At 47.1% G+C, this 17,005-nt stretch overlaps 1 protein-coding gene across 1 annotated transcript in view; it reads left to right on the forward strand.

Moving 5' to 3' along the window:
- The window catches only part of TAOK1 (TAO kinase 1), a 56,913-nt gene that overhangs the window by 27,447 nt on the left and 12,461 nt on the right, over positions 1-17,005 (forward strand). Inside the window, exons 4-15 of the mRNA XM_082201157.1 lie at positions 3,170-3,271; positions 6,233-6,278; positions 6,976-7,072; positions 8,504-8,617; positions 8,768-8,859; positions 10,007-10,100; positions 10,469-10,550; positions 12,304-12,471; positions 13,522-13,725; positions 13,871-14,008; positions 14,991-15,227; positions 15,967-16,095. Coding sequence (XP_082057283.1) covers positions 3,170-3,271; positions 6,233-6,278; positions 6,976-7,072; positions 8,504-8,617; positions 8,768-8,859; positions 10,007-10,100; positions 10,469-10,550; positions 12,304-12,471; positions 13,522-13,725; positions 13,871-14,008; positions 14,991-15,227; positions 15,967-16,095 — 1,503 coding nt within the window. The remainder of the gene's footprint in view (positions 1-3,169; positions 3,272-6,232; positions 6,279-6,975; positions 7,073-8,503; positions 8,618-8,767; positions 8,860-10,006; positions 10,101-10,468; positions 10,551-12,303; positions 12,472-13,521; positions 13,726-13,870; positions 14,009-14,990; positions 15,228-15,966; positions 16,096-17,005) is intronic.

A 17,005-nucleotide genomic window follows, 5' to 3' on the forward strand; every position in this document is an offset into this window, starting at 1 on the left:
GGCAGGACCACATCCTTCCAGATTGCACCCTTAGCGATGAAGTTGGAAAGAAGTGCCACAAGAGATGCTCCTGGGATTTCTTGAGTCTTGTTGCTTCTCCGTGTTGAATTAGCTGTGGACTGATCAGCTGTCCTACAACCTAAAAAGGGCCTCTTTGTGCAAAATGCATGTTATTATAACATCAACAGCAAAAGCTGAAACGAACCTAGTGCTGTGGTATTCTGACTTAAGCGCACGTTGGCTTTCCTCTTTGGCCTCCGACATTCCATTCTAAAATTCTGCTTCAAAACAAAACACCCAAAGCCCCATCGCCTGGCTAGCTAACTGAAGAAAACTTGCTAGGAATGGTAGACATGAATGCAGCAGAGGCACCAGCTCAGACAGCAGAGCTTGCTTGCCTGCAGAATTTAATCAAAGGCAGATCAAGCAGAAGCTCCTCTCTCCCTTCCTGGCTCTTTGCTTTGAACAAATCCGTCCCAAGGAAATTCAGAAAGATGCAGTGGGGAAACGGTGTGAGCGTGGGAAAATTGCAGGCCAGGCAGATTAAGGTCGGCTTTGAGCGCTACCAGCAAGAGCAAGCCTTGGAGGTTAGGAATGTCACCCACTCTCCTGGCAACCCTAGATCCGCTTGAGTTCTAGATCCTTGGCTGAAGACCCTTTAGTTTCATGTTTGAAAGGACGTGTGGAGATTTTAATGTTATGCTGTGTTTCAAGAACTGCAGCCCTGTCTGGATTCCGTATGAACTGAAGCTTCCCTTGCCTGCTTTTCAGCCTAAGGGCTGCATTCCCTTTATGGAAATCTTCGTGGGGGGGGGGGCACATGGTGGTGGTGGGTGGAGCTGCAAATCTAAACTTCTACTTTTGAACCGTAGGCTGCTTTCTACACATACACACCCTCCGTCCTCTGTCCAGACAAGCAAGATGCATTATCAGTGTTCAAGCACACAGTCCAGCCAGACAAAAACACTCAAGGAGGGTGAGAAGCAGGGCTGGTGAGGTGCAGGGCCTGAGCTTCGCCACCTCTGCCTTAACAGAGCAGAGCTATTAGAATGGGGGCGCATCCTGTGCACCAAAGATCAGTTATTGTTAAAACATTTTATTTTCACTATGGAATAACTAAACATGTTTTCAGAACGGCAGGTGAAGAGCCCAGGTGCCAGCAGGCTCTGAGGCTTGGTGAGGGCAGAAGGCCAGGGCAGAACAGCCTAGTTGCTGCTTCTTGCTGGTCTTGTTCCTGAAGCCTGGCACATTAAAAGCCCATTCGGCTGTTAAGTACAGCTTCTGAGGCTTAGTGATCACTGCAAGAGGGGAAAGGAGAAAAGCAGAGGTGTGTGACATGGAGTGTCAGCTACCAGCAGGGGGTTCACACAACAGCACTCTATCTGGGCTGTGAGGACTTATATTTTTTACACAAAAACCAAAACAAAACAACCACATCCTGCTCTGAACTTGCCCTGGTGCTGAACGCTTCAGGGTGAATTTACATGCCTGCCTGCCATGTAAAAATGCCTTTTAGTGGCCCTTCTCCTACCTGCGTCTTGAGGTACTGCAGAACTAGGAGTCCTTTCTCTGTTTTCCCCACACCAGCCTCCCGCATTCCATTTTTATTCTGTTCCCGAAGCCTTGTGCATCTTGTTTAACCATGCAATGGTGAAAGTCTAATTTATACCTGTTTCTCATCCTGCTGATTTAATTACTATTGGGCTATAAATACTCTGTTCACATGAATGAAGCACATGGCGCCCGCTTCAGAAATAAGGCTGGATTGTCTCCAGTGGGCGGGTGTGTGTGTCTGTTTTGAAAAACACAGTTTAAAAACTCTTTCTAGATTGCTCCTCTCTTGCCGAAAGAGAAGGCAGCTTAAGTTGCAGTTACATTTAATCATCATGCCAGCAACACTGAAGGGTGAAATGCAGCTACCTTCTCCTCCGTTCTTGCAGTCATAAGAGTTGGAGGTCATCTATTACACACACACACACACACACACACACACACACACACACACCAGCTCAGTTCAGGATCAGCTAAAGCAGTGGTTCCTAAACTTTTTTTGGGCCACCACCCCCTTGGCTCCATAAACTCATCCCCAGTGCCCCCTACCCTGTAAAAGGAAAAATTCAGAATATTAGGTTGCACAACCCTTTAAGGAAGATAATAACACTATAAAATTCAAAAGAGAAGCAGTTGATTGCACATTTAGTCAAAATCTACTTAAAACAATTTAGTTTAATTAATTCAACAAAATTGATGCACTTGGTTTAGTAGCTCCCTCTGTGTCAATTTTTCCCCATGGGCCAACGTGGCTGATCAGAGGACTGAATTCCTCTGAATTCCATCTGTGCCACAACACTCCTGCTTAGGCAAGAGCTCTTGGTGCAGCAGAGTAACGCTTATGGCAAATCATTGTTTCTGTCCTCCGTCAGCAGCTGCATTAGGGGCTGCTTGTGCAAAGAAAGATGGAACACAGTGGTTGGGGACCTCAGGCCTGGGGGTGGGGTGGGTGGCAAATGCCAGGCCTCTCTATTGGGAGTCTCCCTAGGATACACCCCTCACTGGCATTGCTCTGTGCCCTCAGCGGCGTTCTCCCGGCTGGGGCGAGTCTTTGAATTGTGCTGATGCCTCTTGCATGCCTAGATGGAGGATAGAAAGACGTGTGGGCGAAGCGACCTCTGACATTTGCCCGACTGAATTGTGGGCTGCTCTACAAAGGAAAGGGTTGCATCCGTTCCTCCGTCCTGGTTTGCCTCTGGCCCTGCCCACCACTGGCAAACGGTCCCCCCCCCAATAAAGTTACCCATAAGGGAATGCAGCCCTTGGGCTAAAAAAAAAGAAGTTCCTACCCTGTGGTTCAGTAGTGGGGGTCAGTAGGAAAGGCAGGTTGAAATATGGGTTTAAATATGGATAAATAAGTTTTAACTTAAGTTTATAAAGGTCAGCTGAAAGGGGGAACATAAAGCCTTAAGTGAATCTTGTTCTTGAATGGAGAAGGGCAGCTGGTGGCTGAAGAGGAATGTGGCCGTTCCTCTGCCTTGTTGCTTCTGATCTTCTTAGTCCTCTGCTTATGTATTTGTCCTGGTCAGATCATACCTGCCCTCTGTCTCTGATTCCAAAAAAACATTTTCTCTCATCTGTAAAGCTTGACCTTCTCCTTCTTTTCTCCCTTTTGTAGAAATGGCAGGATATCATTAAAGAAGTCAAGTTCCTACAAAGAATTAAACATCCAAACAGTATAGAATACAAAGGCTGCTATTTGCGGGAGCATACAGCATGGGTAAGCGCATCTTTCCTTTCCCTTTGTGGAGCTGTGTGTGTGTGTGTGTGTGTGTGTGTGTGTGTGTGTGTTGAGCAGTGTAAAAAGGAAATGTGTGTCTGCTGGCTGAAGGTATTGAATCAACACACTTCGCCAGCACTTGCCTTTTCCCAGTTGTTACCTCCTGAAAGTATGAATTGCCATTTACATTTATCTGAAGGTGAATTACAGACACACCATAAAAACAGCTGTGAGTCTTAAAAACAGTACAAAAAGGCAACCACAGGTACATTTAAAAAACAATACAAAATGAGCATCCAAGAAAGGGACTGACTTATTCAGCTGGGACAGCTTGTTTAAACAAAAACGTCTTCAGTTGTTCAGATAGTGGATGCTAGTCATTTCTCTACAGGCACGCCATTCTACAGAACTTGGGGCTGCCGCACTAAAAGCCCTTCTCTGAGTTACTGTAGAGCCAACTTCTGATATTTTGGGGACTTAAGGCGGAACTCTCCTGCAGAACGAAGTGACCTGCTGGGTACATATGGCATTAAGGCCATATATATATATATATGATCTTTTGAGCTTCTGTAAACTTCTTTGTCCAGCAGGCATTGACTGGATTATTGAGGCAATACTCTTGTCACCCAGTGCCCTTGGCTTGTGAAAATTTTGACCCTGTATGTTAGAGATAGATGTTTACCTTTTATTTTACCCCCTTGCATGGTTTTAACATCAGACTCATTCCCTGCTTCTACTCTTGCTTGAGACTCAAAGCTCCAGCAAGATTCCTATCATACCATGCATCTCTCTTGAAAACAAAACGCAGCATCAAAGCATTGATGAGATTTATGGTATTCATGAGAAGAGTTTGCTCTAACTGAAGCGGCATAAAACATTTGCTCTATTGTATAGATCGCTCATGAAATATTTCGTTAGCTTTCAGCCAGTTCTTGGCCACTCTTTATTGAGAATTGCAATATGGAAGGCCTTTGTGGTCTTTTCATCAGCTTCCCAAAGCTTGTGGCCCTTCAGATGTCTCGGGACTCCCAACTCCCAGAAGCCAGAATGGACAGTGGTCAGGGCTGATGGGATTCCAGCAGTCTCTGGGAGGCTGTATATATTTCCCCACCTGTGCTCTACACAATGCCCCATAAAACCATCATCTAGCTTCACTTTAAGGCTCTGGGGTCCTAACATACCAGGGTGGGTGTGCCTAGAAACCTCCAGTCCAAAGTGCCCCTTTAGCCCTTGTTCAAATTTAAGCAAATGTGGAAGCAGCTTTTCAGTCTTCCTCCAACAAGGCTCTCACAAAGTTGCAGTCCAGTTGCTTACTTATTTGGAAGTAACCCCCCCCCCCAAATCAGTGGGTCTTGATTCTACATAAACATCTGCTGGAGCTGGCTGCCGGTGAGTGAGCCTTCTGGATGATTGGCTAAATCCCACGTGACACAAGTAAGAGACCAAACTTTCAGCTGGTCTCTTGCCCTCTTAAGCCAAAAGCCTTTGAAGTTTTCTCTCTCCCATTTGGCCTGAATTTCTAGTTATAATGCCCTGCCTGCGTGATAGGAGATTTATTGAGTCCCCTGGAATTTTAAATCCTAAAGAAATACAAAAATGTGTTCTCTCAGCTTCAACGGAAAGGGGGCAACTTGTGCAAAACCCAAATTATAAGCCTCTTCTTTTGAGAACAAAAGTCAGTTGCTGGCATCCCTGTGTCTGTCATGTCCCTAGGAGAGGAAGTCCCACTATAGAACACTTGGATAAGGGAGGGTAGGCACAGTTCAGACAGCAGAGCAGAAGCTTTGTATGTTGAAAACCCCAGTTTCAGTCCCCAGAATCTCCACTGGACAAAAGCGCTGTGCAGAAGGCTGGGAAGGACCTTTGGTGTGGCATAAGCCTGCTTCCTAGGGTTAGTGGAGCCCTGGGCTCCTTTGGCACAAAAGGTAAGACCCGAAGAAGAGCCTGGCTGGAGCAGGCCAATGGCCCATCAGATCCAGCATCCTTCTCACAGGGGCCAACCAGATGCAAGCAGGACCCCAAACATAAGAGCACTATCCTCCTGTAGTTTCCTCCTGTGAGTGAAATATAAATTTAATAAATAAAAATATCAGCTTGGGGCCAGAATACCTCCCTTACACACCCAACAATTCATTGCACTTGGCAGGAGTGGGCATCCCGCATCCTATCAGGAGCTCCATTCTGCACAGTCTTGAAACTGGGCCTTCCTTGTGATGGCACCTGCCCTTTAGGAATGCTCTTCTGCTGCAAATGCCACAGGCACCTTCTCTGCAAAAGACACCTCCCCTTTTGACAAGCTTTCTAAAACCTTTATCCCAGTTGGTGTCTGTCTTGGGGATGGAGTGGATTTTATCTATGTGCCGTTGTTCTTTTAAGCTGTTCTTACATTTAAATCTGGGTTGTTGTTTTTTAAAATTTATTTTTCATATATGCAGTTGGTTCTCTATTCATGTAACTGTCCATATAAATCCTGGAAATGAGTTCAGGATGCCTCGTAGGAGGCACTTGTGAAGCACAAATGAAATAAATAGCAATCAACATGAGGAGAGAGAGGGGTCATGTTCCTGAAGATCAGGATAAACGTGCCTTTCGTGAGATACTTTAAAACTCTGGCAATGTTGTTCCTCAGTCAAATGGACAGGTGGGCAAGGGCTCCTCCCAATCTTCAGAGGTTGACAGTCGGGGCCCTGCTGACACATTACTTTGGGACACTTTGAGGGAAACTTTCTGGCAGAGACAGGCTACCTCTGTATGGCTACCCAGTACAGAAGCCGTGGGGAAATACTGGAGAGGATTGGCCCAAATAAAGCTAATGGACTGCCTGTTGAGGAATGTGGGGGTGGTGGGGTTCTGTCTGAGGAGCAGGTTGTCATGAGACCCTGTTTTAGGGTGTTGGGGGTGCCACCCTTGCCATTTGAATTGCTTGCTAACACTTTCCCCCCCCCCTTCTGCCCTATACAGCTTGTTATGGAATACTGTTTAGGATCAGCATCAGATTTATTAGAAGGTATGTTCCTCTCAGTCCCTTTGATTGCCGGGTGATCCCATGCTGTGTGGAAGGGAGGAAAAAGGAGATCCCCTGGAATGCCCCATAGGTGTATTTTATGGAGACAATTTTTCAAAACCTGATGGTCTTTTTCTGCTGTTTCCCTCTCACCAGTCCCTTCCCCAATCAGGCAGCTTCCCCCTATTTGATTACGTAGAGTCTTTGGCCCTGATTCGGTGGCCCCTGCCTGGTGCTGCTCAGCAAAGGGATGTAAACCCACAAAACAACTTTGTAAGGGGGCAAGGCCCACCACACTAACCTAATTGTCTACTTTTTTAAAATTCTGGATGCTTCCTTGTAGTAGCCTGATGAAGCAAGGTGAGCTTTCATTGTGCTGCTATGTGAGAACCCCTGATAGTGGCTGGGGAGAGGTTAACCTTTTACAACCTTTTTGCTCATTTGTTCGTTTGTGGAGGCTTGTGATGTGTTTGACAGATTGGATGCTGATTGTCAAACTGATATTTGGGGAAATGCAGGCAGTAAAGTAACATGTGCCGGCTCTTGAGTTCATCTCAGGGCACATTGCAGACTGTCTGGTTCCCAAATCCACCTGGCCCTCTCTGTGTTGTCGCCTACCTTACGGGCTTGGTCAAGTCAACAGCATGCATATTCAGCCTGTCCCTTCCTGTTTTGCTAACTGAGTTTCTCTTTCCTCAAGTCCATAAAAAGCCATTGCAAGAGCTGGAAATTGCTGCAATTACTCACGGTGCTCTCCAAGGTTTAGCCTACTTGCATTCTCACAACATGATCCATAGGTAAGTCCTTCCTCACATTGCCAGTGGTGCCTGCTTGAACTTCACCTGCATTTTGTGGTTTCTCTGGGCAAAAAGCTCATGGTTTTCTAAATGGGGTGGCTTTCCCTCTTTTTTTGTCAAGTGTACAGAGAACCTGCAGTGATAACTTGACTTAATAGGGCAGACACATACATGGGATAGGGGTGTGTTTGTGTACACTGTGTGTTATGCGTTAAAATTCCCCAGTGCAGATCTAGAGTCTTTAGAGACCCCAACTACCACTGCCTTTGTCAAACAATTAAGCAAATAAGGTGATAAAAACCCAACTCAACTTTCTTCAGTACATCAGGCAAATATGAGGAACTGCAGTTTTGCTAATAATAATAATAATAATAATAATAATAATAATAATAATAATAATAATTTCTTTATTTATTTGTACCCCACCCATCTGACTGGGTTACCCCAGCCCCAGTGTGGCTTCCAGCATATATAAAAACATAGTAAAACCTTAAACCTTTAAAAGCTTCCCTATTTAGGGCTGCCTTCAGATGTTTCCTAAATGTTATATAATTACTCATCTCCTTGACACCTGATGAGAGGGCATTCCACAGGGTGGGTGCCACTACCAAGAAGGCCCTCTGCCTGGTTCCCTTCACTTCTTGCAGTGTGGGAACTGCCAGAAAGCTCTTGGAGCTGGATCTGTGTCTGGGCTGATCAATGTAAACAAGGGGTTGATTTATCAGAAAATAAACACAACACACACTAAGTTGTATCCAGTGTTAGTCGTACTCATTAGAATAGACCATTGAAATGAATAGGTGTGACTCGCCCAGGGCTTGTAATTTCAGGTTGGTCTGCTTGAGTATAATTTACTTAGGTATGACCCTCTAAGCTTTACTGGCAGCCTGAACTTGTAGTGACTTTGAAGGACATGAGAAGAGCCCATGTCCTGGGCCAGGCGATTGGCAACCTGTCTAGTTCAACACCCTCACAGTGGCCAGCCAGATGCTCCAACAGGAAGCCTGCCACCCCATGGTTTTCTTTGAGGCTCCACAGCAGGGTGGACACAGGATGGATTCATTGGTCCTGTTATTGGGGGCAGGATTGCAGTTAAGGCGCTCACCCCCCCCCCTTGCCACTGTGTTGGTTCATCTTCCCTAGATGTTTTGGGGTGATGCTAGTCCTTCCTTCCTTCCTTCCTTCCTTCCTTCCTTCCTTCCTTCCTTCCTTTGCTACAGCTGTGTTTGTATGTAATCTCTTTATGGCAGGGGTGGCCAACATGGTGCCCTCCAAATGCTTTGCACTATAACTCACGAGTCCCAGCAGGTGTGAGATGTTGGGCGTTTTAGTCCTACAAGATCCATGAAGGGTAGCGGGGCCACAGCTTGGCTGTTCCTGTGTTGGGGCCAGTAAACAAGTGTGCCATATTGACTTCTATTTGCTCCCCAGAGATATCAAGGCAGGAAACATCCTACTGACGGAACCAGGCCAGGTGAAACTCGCTGACTTCGGATCTGCTTCCATAGCATCTCCTGCCAACTCGTTTGTGGGGACACCATATTGGTAAGGAAGGCTTCAGCATTGGTATTGCTGTGGGAGTTAACATTTTGCAGTTAATGGTCAGTGTTAGTCGCCATCCTATAGCGCTAGACAGAATTGGTCAAGGATTTTGGTGAGTGGATCTGCTAAGCACCTTAATTTTTCTCTCTTCAGGATGGCCCCAGAAGTGATTTTAGCCATGGATGAAGGGCAATATGATGGTAAAGTCGACGTGTGGTCACTTGGGATAACGTGTATTGAATTAGGTAGGCCATGTCCGCCTGTTCGAGTTCTGACTTCTCCCAGTCAAAAGTTGTACATTTTTTGCTGCTGCTGCTGCTACTACTACTACTACTACTAATAATAATATACTGCTTGCTTGCCAAAATGGCTTCTAAATGGTTTTACAAGTGTAAAAACATTTACAAAAATATATCCCCACAGAACTAAAATACACAACAAAACAATTTCATCAAAACATTAAAAAGCACCCATAATTAAACTGTCCAATAAAACAACCCCACTAAAGCAGCATAATAATTAAAGCAGTTTAAAACAGCAGTTAAAATGATTAGATGAGGAGGTTCAGGTCAGGAAATCAAGAGGATTGCAGTCTAAACAGGTATGTCTTCAAGAGCCGGCAGAATGCCAGTAGTGATGAGGCCTCTTGTATTTCAGCAGCACTGGTGCTAAATTATGTGTTGCCCCATCTAAAAAAAATATTTTGGAACTGAGAAAGAAAGAAAAAGAAGCAACTAAAGTTGATCAAGGGCTGGAGCCTTTTCCCCCTTGGGAGAAAAATAATAGAGCACTTGGGTCTTTTAAAAAGAAAAGATAATTTGGATCCCGGGGAATGGTTCGTGAATTGGGGTGGAGGAGGAGAACAGAGAGAGACTTTCCTCATTCATATTACAGTGGACCCTCCGGATATGAATTAAATTAATTCCGGGGGTCAATCCGCCAACCGAAAAGTCCGTAGGCACGGGCACTGCTTCTAGTTCCAGAGCGGGACGTAACTAGAGGGTCCACTGTATTAGAATTTGGGGTTAGAGTTCCACACAGCTTCTAGTTAAACTGTGGAACTTTCTGACATAAGAGACAGTGATTTCTTAGGTGGCTTTAAAAAAAAGATTTGGTAGAAAGCAGATATGTCAGTGGTAGGACTGTGCAAAACATTCATCAGTTTGGAGAAGCCCCACCCCCCACCCCTTTGGCATTTGGGTGGCTCGTTTGGCAGTTGAAAGTACAACAGTCCTGGTATTTCTCCCTCTGCTGCAGGGAGGGGCGGGAGGGTTTGGCAGGTGCAAGTGACCTCGTTCCATCTGGTTCTGTCAAGGATCAGGCACAGGCCGGCTGGGGCACCACCAGTTGCTTCCCCCTCCATTAAGCAAACACTTTTTTCTTTCTGTGCAGCGGAAAGGAAGCCTCCCTTGTTTAATATGAACGCAATGAGTGCCTTATATCACATAGCGCAGAATGAATCCCCTACACTCCAGTCCAATGAATGGTGAGTGAATGGCCGAAGGAGGAGAGGTTGCAACACGTTTTGGGGTCAGTTGTCTGGGTTTCGGGATCAACGTACCTAAATGGGTTTATAAGTGAGCACTTTGGTGATTTATTTATTTGAGCAAAAATGAAATTTGTTAGATCCATCACAGCAATGCTTGCATGAGAGCAGCATTTGCCATGTCAAATTGTAATGGTGGGCGGTTGCCTCTCCTGTGTGTCCAATTTCCACAGTGGCTTCTGGTTTCTTGGTTGCTGTGTTTCCTCTGATGATCCTGCGTAAGTGATGTGTTGACATGGGCGAAAAAGGCTGCTGCGCCCTTGACTAAACAATAGTTTAAAACTTCTGTTTTCCCTTACCCTTTATAGGTCTGATTATTTTCGAAACTTTGTAGATTCTTGCCTCCAGAAAATCCCCCAAGACAGGCCTACATCGGAGGAGCTCCTGAAGGTTAGCTGGCCTTCCTTTATTCTTCATCTGTCAGCAACCCCCCTTCCCCCCAATATTAGAATCGCACATGTCGGTTACCCATTCAGTCTTGTCTTTCCATGTTTTTCACGTACCATTTTCTCCCAAAGCCTAGCAGAACCTGGCTATTATGTGACCTGATGGTCAGCACTCTGAGCCTTGTAAGTTAACCTTTCAACATCCCTCCATCCCTCCTCTTAGCAAACTTGTCAGGCCTCTCATTCTTGGGGCTTCCCAGCTTCATATGTTGATACCAGTACACGGCCTCCTTACACCTTTGAGTTGTGTGAAAACCTATTTGTGCTGGTCCCAGGGGGAGGTTACCGTGGGGTGAGGTCCAGGACCTGAGTCGAGGGTCGGCAGACAGTCCTCCATGGGCGAAGCGGGGTCCAGGGCGAGGAGCATGGCAAGGACAGGAACTCTCGAGGAACAGGACAGGGTGCTGGCCGAAACAGCTCTTCAGCAACGTTGCTCCCGCAACCTGGGACCGGGCTGACTGGCCTTTATCTTCTCTGAGGCCAGGGGCGGTCCCGGCCCCCAGGAGACCCGCCTCTCCTGGCCTTAAGGCGAGCACTCCTCCTGGGAGAAACCAGTTCCCTCCGCCTCTCTGCCCTGAGCCTCTGCAGCTCAGGAGAGGCTGGAGGGTTAATGGACCCAGGAGAAGACTCACCTTCCCCTGACAGGGCTGGGAGAGGCGCACCTGTAGGCACTGTGTCTTCAATCACCTCCGGAGCCAGAGAGGAGTCACCTGGTGCCTGCTCCTGAGGATCCGGCACAGGTGCAGGTGCTTCAGATCCAAGGCCCTGCCCCAGTTCAGCCGGCCCTGGAGGCGGGGACTCCTGTGCAGGCTGGGACTCCTCCGGTTCAGCCTCTGAATCGGATTCCCAGGCCATCACACTATTACGTGTTAGTTAACAAACGATCTACCTTTCCCCTCTTCATCTATTTACATTACGTGTGTGTTTCTTTTATATGTAGTCCTCCCACCACCACACATGCCTGCAAGCAGGCTTCCCATCTTACTTCTCCCATGTTTTTCCTTCCCCTGACACAGATTGTGTACAAGTCGCCTGCTGCTTTGAAAAGGCCATTCTGTTTCTCCTTCCCATCTTCCCTGTAGATCTAATTTCATTTGCTCTGCTGACAGACAGCAGCAAGTACCAGTAAACCGGGGCGGGGGGTGTTGCTGTTCACTATTGATGGAAGTTCTTCTTCACTGCAAAGATACTTTCTCTATTTACATTTATTTTTAAGCAACGCCCATGGAGCTGCCTTATCCTGAAGCTGCTCCAACTGGCAGTGGCTTACCTGGATCGTGGCCTCTGCCATCAGCTGCTCCCTGAGGTTCTTTTTTCTTTATGGACTGACCCAGGGCAATATTGCGGTTCCAGACATCCTAAGTCATAGAATCATGGCTAGAGTTTCTGATGGTGGTGAGCTTTTATCTAAACAGGGAGTAAACATACTGGAGCTCAAGTGTTGGGTCTCTCTGCCTGGGAGCCTCCAGTTGAGCAGTTCTGCATGCAGCTTCCCACAGGCCTTTGCCAGGCCAAGGGATTCCCTGGGCTTCAGACTGATGGAAGCCTTGCCAGACCATCTCTGCAGTCGGCACCTACATCTTTTCCCAGTCCAGGAGAACACTTTGCCTGTAGCCATGGCATGCTGTGGTTTGTGGGCAGAGCCTGAGGTCATATGGCACTGACACTCCCCTGCCCACTTGTGTCTTCTGCTGCAGCACGTGTTTGTCCTCCGGGAGCGCCCTGAGACAGTGTTAATAGACCTGATCCAGAGAACAAAGGATGCAGTCAGAGAACTGGACAATCTTCAGTATCGCAAGATGAAGAAACTCCTCTTCCAGGAGGCGCACAACGGTCCCGCAGTGGAAACCCAGGAGGAAGAGGAGGTAGAAGCAGAGGCTGGGCTTGGGGGGTGGGGAGGAATTCTTCACCAGCCTTTTACTCATCGCTGCGTGGTGCTTGCTTCTGGCATCGCCGCCATGGTCCTCTTTCCCAGCAGCCCATTCATATCTCCATCTGAGCTTAACCTGCGTCTTGGGATATGTCCACCATATACTGCCCTCTGCGGATTCGGCGAGTGGCTTGCCCTGCCCCCCTGAAAACAGGGTTGTGAATTTCAACTGCTGTCAAGCCACGGCCTTCCCTTCCATCATGCAACAAGGCTTTCCTCCTCCTGCAGTTTGGCGAGCACAGCCTTCACCCAGCTTGGAGCTCTCTGGGTGTTTTCAACCACAGCTTCCATCAGCCCCAGGCAGCACAGTGCTGGAGCCCAAGGGACTTGGTAATCCCAGACACTTGGAGGGCACCAGTTTGGGTGAAGATTGCCTGAAATAGCCGCCATTAAATGCGGCTTGTTTGCAAGAGTCGTGTTTTAAAATTGTAGCAGAACATTCCTTTCTGGTAACTTTTGGAAAGAGAGCATTGCTGAATCCAAGCCTGTTGGATTCTCATCTGTGGCAACAAGCAGTGTGTGTGTGTGTGTGTGTGTGTGTGTGTGTGTGTGTGTTTGCAACTGTAAGTTCTGCTCTTGGTACAATTCTCAGTATTATACAACTTGTCCACATGATTTCTTTCTTTGGTATTTAACAAGGTCTGAATTATCCTTTAGATTTCTTTTCCTATAAGATCGAGATCAAGAACTGAGCATTCTGTATGAGGACAGCCAAGCAAGGAAATTTGAACCCATGTCTTAACCCTGATGCTCTTGTCCACAAACACCTGCCTAGTTTGTGAAACTGGCTAATGTCCGGCAGACCCAAATGACATTCCCCCCCCCCCAAAGGCTCAAGGTCTTTCCTTGGCTACCTGTAAAGCTGAACATTCAGCAGGGAAGAGATCTAAGTGCTGCCGCCTCGCTGGCAACGATTCTCATGTTACAGCTGCAGTGGGTTGCCCTGCTAACAACCCTCTGTGATGTTCTCCCCTCTCCCTTTCAGGAGCAAGACCACGGCATGGGCCGGACGGGAACAGTGAACAGTGTCGGGAGCAACCAGTCCATCCCCAGCATGTCCATTAGTGCCAGTAGCCAAAGCAGTAGTGTTAATAGTCTTCCAGATGCCTCGGACGACAGGAGCGAGCTGGACATGATGGAGGGTGACCACACGGTGATGTCCAACAGCTCCGTCATCCACTTGAAGCCGGTAATTCATATGGCAGCCCGGAGAGGGCATGATCTGTGTCTCTTCCCATGGCCCACCTGGAGCCAAAAGTGTCAAGAGGTTTCTTTTTAAATCAATCAGCCCCACTGATGTTTCTTCTCCTCCTCCTCCTCCTCCTCCTCCCAAGGACGAAGAAAACTACAGGGAGGATCCGGACCCCCGATCGAGAGCATCGGAACCCCAAGTGTCTCCACCCCAAGTGTCTCGCCACAGATCCCACTACCGCAACCGAGAGCACTTTGCTACTATACGCACAGCGTCGCTGGTAGGTTCAACTCTCTTTGTGGAGCGTGTTAGGCCCTTGGCTAGGTGTCATCTTGGGGCTTTTCAGGGTTTTTAATTATTATTTGTAATGCCTGCTCTGAGTAACATTAGATTCAACTCATAACAGCCATACTTCAGTGGCCAGCTTAGCAAAAACAAGGGGCAAAGCAAATTTCGGGGGGGGGGGGGTTAGTAGAAACCTTTCCATTACGTTTAATGGGCAGCTGTATCAGACTCCTTATCCTGCAAGAAAGTCCTGTAACATGAACACAATGATAATTTTTAAACTTGAGAAAAATGCTGTTTTGCTTGGTTTTTTAATATAAAATGTTTTTTTTGGGGGGGGGTTGCAAGAGGAGGAGGAGATCTGCTTCTCTAACACGTTGCTTTTCTAGATGCTTGCTAGCTGAGGGGTTCCCCCAATATTCCCCATAACAATTCCTTCAGCTGACATAGGAAGGAAAGAGGGAAGTAGAAAGCTGCCTTATACAGAGTCAAACCATTGGTCCACCTAGCTCAGTATTGTTCACACTGACTGGCAGCAGCTCTCCAGGGTTTCAAATAAAAGGTATTTCCCAGCTCTACCTGGAGATGCCAGGGATGGAGCTTGGTGCCTTCTGCAGACTAAATAGGGGCTCCACTGCTGAGCTATGTATCTTCCCCTAAAAATACAAGAAGATTCTAGTCCTCATAGTTATGAGTTAAGGGCTGATTTAATAGGAACCTAGGAATATGCCTAATACTGAATCAGACTGTTGGTCTATCCATCTCAGTACCATCTACACAGAGTGGCAACATCTCTCAGGATTTCATACCTGGGAGATGCGGCCAGGCATCAAACCTGAGACTTCTTTGCATGCCAAGGATGTGTTTCAATACTGAGCTGTGCAGCCCATAGGCCTGCGCTCACGTGCCTTGGGGAACATCTCCTCCTCCTCCTCCTCAGAGAGTCGCTGTGGTCTGTTTCCCCGCCCTCCCTGCAGGTGACGAGGCAGATGCAGGAGCACGAGCAAGACTCAGAGCTCCGGGAGCAGATGTCCGGCTACAAGCGGATGCGGCGGCAGCACCAGAAGCAGCTGATGGCTCTGGAGAACAAGCTGAAGGCCGAGATGGATGAGCACCGCCTACGGCTGGACAAGGACCTGGAGACCCAGCGCAACAACTTTGCGGCCGAGATGGAGAAGCTCATCAAGAAGCACCAGGCGGCAATGGAGAAGGAGGTAGGGGGCAGCTGCTTCCGCACAGCTTCTCCGGTAAGGGTTGGGCAACACAGACCTGCCATAAGATAAAGCCTAATGTGGCCTCTGCTCGTCCTGGTGCCCTCCAAATGTTTTTCTCTCTTTGTTTTATGTCATAAAGTTTATACACCTCTTGATTGTTAAATGAAAAACCTTCAAGGAGGTTTAGCCCAGAAAATATATATTGTTGATCATTTTACTGCTTTAAGACTTTCAGAAAGTTAAAATGACAGTAGACTAAAAGCAAATTAAAACTTACATCAACTTTCTAAACATCTGGGTAGAAATGTTTTTTGTAGGTGCTGAAAAGAGGACAGTGATATCAATAGGCAAGGAGATCTAAAGTGTGGGTGAGGACACACTAAAAGATTCGAGTTCTTACAAATGCAGAACGGCTATTATGTGCCACCTTTACCATTATATGGGGTAAGGCAATCTCATAGGTGAGCTGGCCCCAAGTTGTTAAGGGCTTTCTATACTAATAGCAGCACCTTGAACTTGGCCCAGGAGCCAAAGGGCTGGTGGGAGTTTTCCAAAATAGCTGGAGGGCAGAGGTTGGCTTAATGCATTCTCTGCTCGTGTCCAGAGTGTCTGTGTGTGAGTAGGCAGGCCTGTGTCGCCGTTTCTGCATTTCAAGCATATCTGACGATGCAGACACTGTTGCCCGTGGCTGCCCCCTGAGCCACTTACCGCTCTCTCCTGGGCCTTTTCTCCTGGGTAGGCGAAAATCATGGCCAATGAAGAGAAGAAGTTTCAGCAGCACATTCAAGCCCAGCAGAAGAAAGAGCTGAACAGCTTCCTGGAATCCCAGAAAAGAGAGTATAAACTGCGCAAGGAGCAGCTCAAAGAGGTAAAGCTCATCTCTTAGAAAGCGGGGGGGGGGGGGGAGAGAGAGAGACTGATGGCAGCAAAAGAGCATTCATCTAGTAACTGGTCTGATTGGCAGTTAGAAAAAGTTTGCCTTTTTATACAATTAAGACAATTATTCAAGACGCTTGTGATCACTAGCACTTATGCTTAGCAGGGCCTTTTGAAATAGTGGTGGCAGCTGTTGATTTATTTATTACCTGCCCTTCACCTTAAGGTCCCAGGGCAGGTTACAGCATTAAAAACAACATTAAAAACAACTTGCAACCTTAAAAATAAAAAACATGCACCTCAACTGTCAAAAGCCAGGATGGAAAAGGGTGCTTGTCCTGTTTTATCGAGGTTTGACTCTTGCATTGTCCTAAAACCCATTTTTTAAAAACCCTTCTCTTTTCTGGGACAATGTCACTGTTGGCATTCCTATAATATTGTACCTGGTCTAGCTCAGCCAGTCATGCAGAAATTTGCCTATTACAGGCTGTGCCTGTGGAATGGAAGGCCTGTCCTCCAGCAATGATTCCTCTGTTCCCATAAATGTTTTTATCCTGAGTGTCCACGATGGCGGGGAACCCTCCGTTGGCAGAATGTCCCCTTCTTGCTGCTGCTCTGTTCCGTTGAACCGTGTGTGCCCTTATCTCTGCACTCCTTGCAATACCAAAGGATGCAGATAGAGAGGAGCCTTCTCTCCCCTTCTCCTCTCCTCCCATCTTCCTACAAGCCAAGCTAACTCATTTTATTTATTCATTTCATTTGTATGCCGCTTTTCCACAGAGCAGTTTATGACAAAACAGGAATGCATTTCAAAACAAAAACAATGTCATAATAATATAGCAAAGCAACACAATAGCAAATATGTTGTTGTTGAGTCGTTTAGTCGTGTCCGCCTCTTCGTG

This window comes from Podarcis vaucheri (genome assembly GCF_965113315.1).
Source record: "Podarcis vaucheri genome assembly, chromosome: 15".
Lineage (NCBI taxonomy): Eukaryota > Metazoa > Chordata > Lepidosauria > Squamata > Lacertidae > Podarcis > Podarcis vaucheri.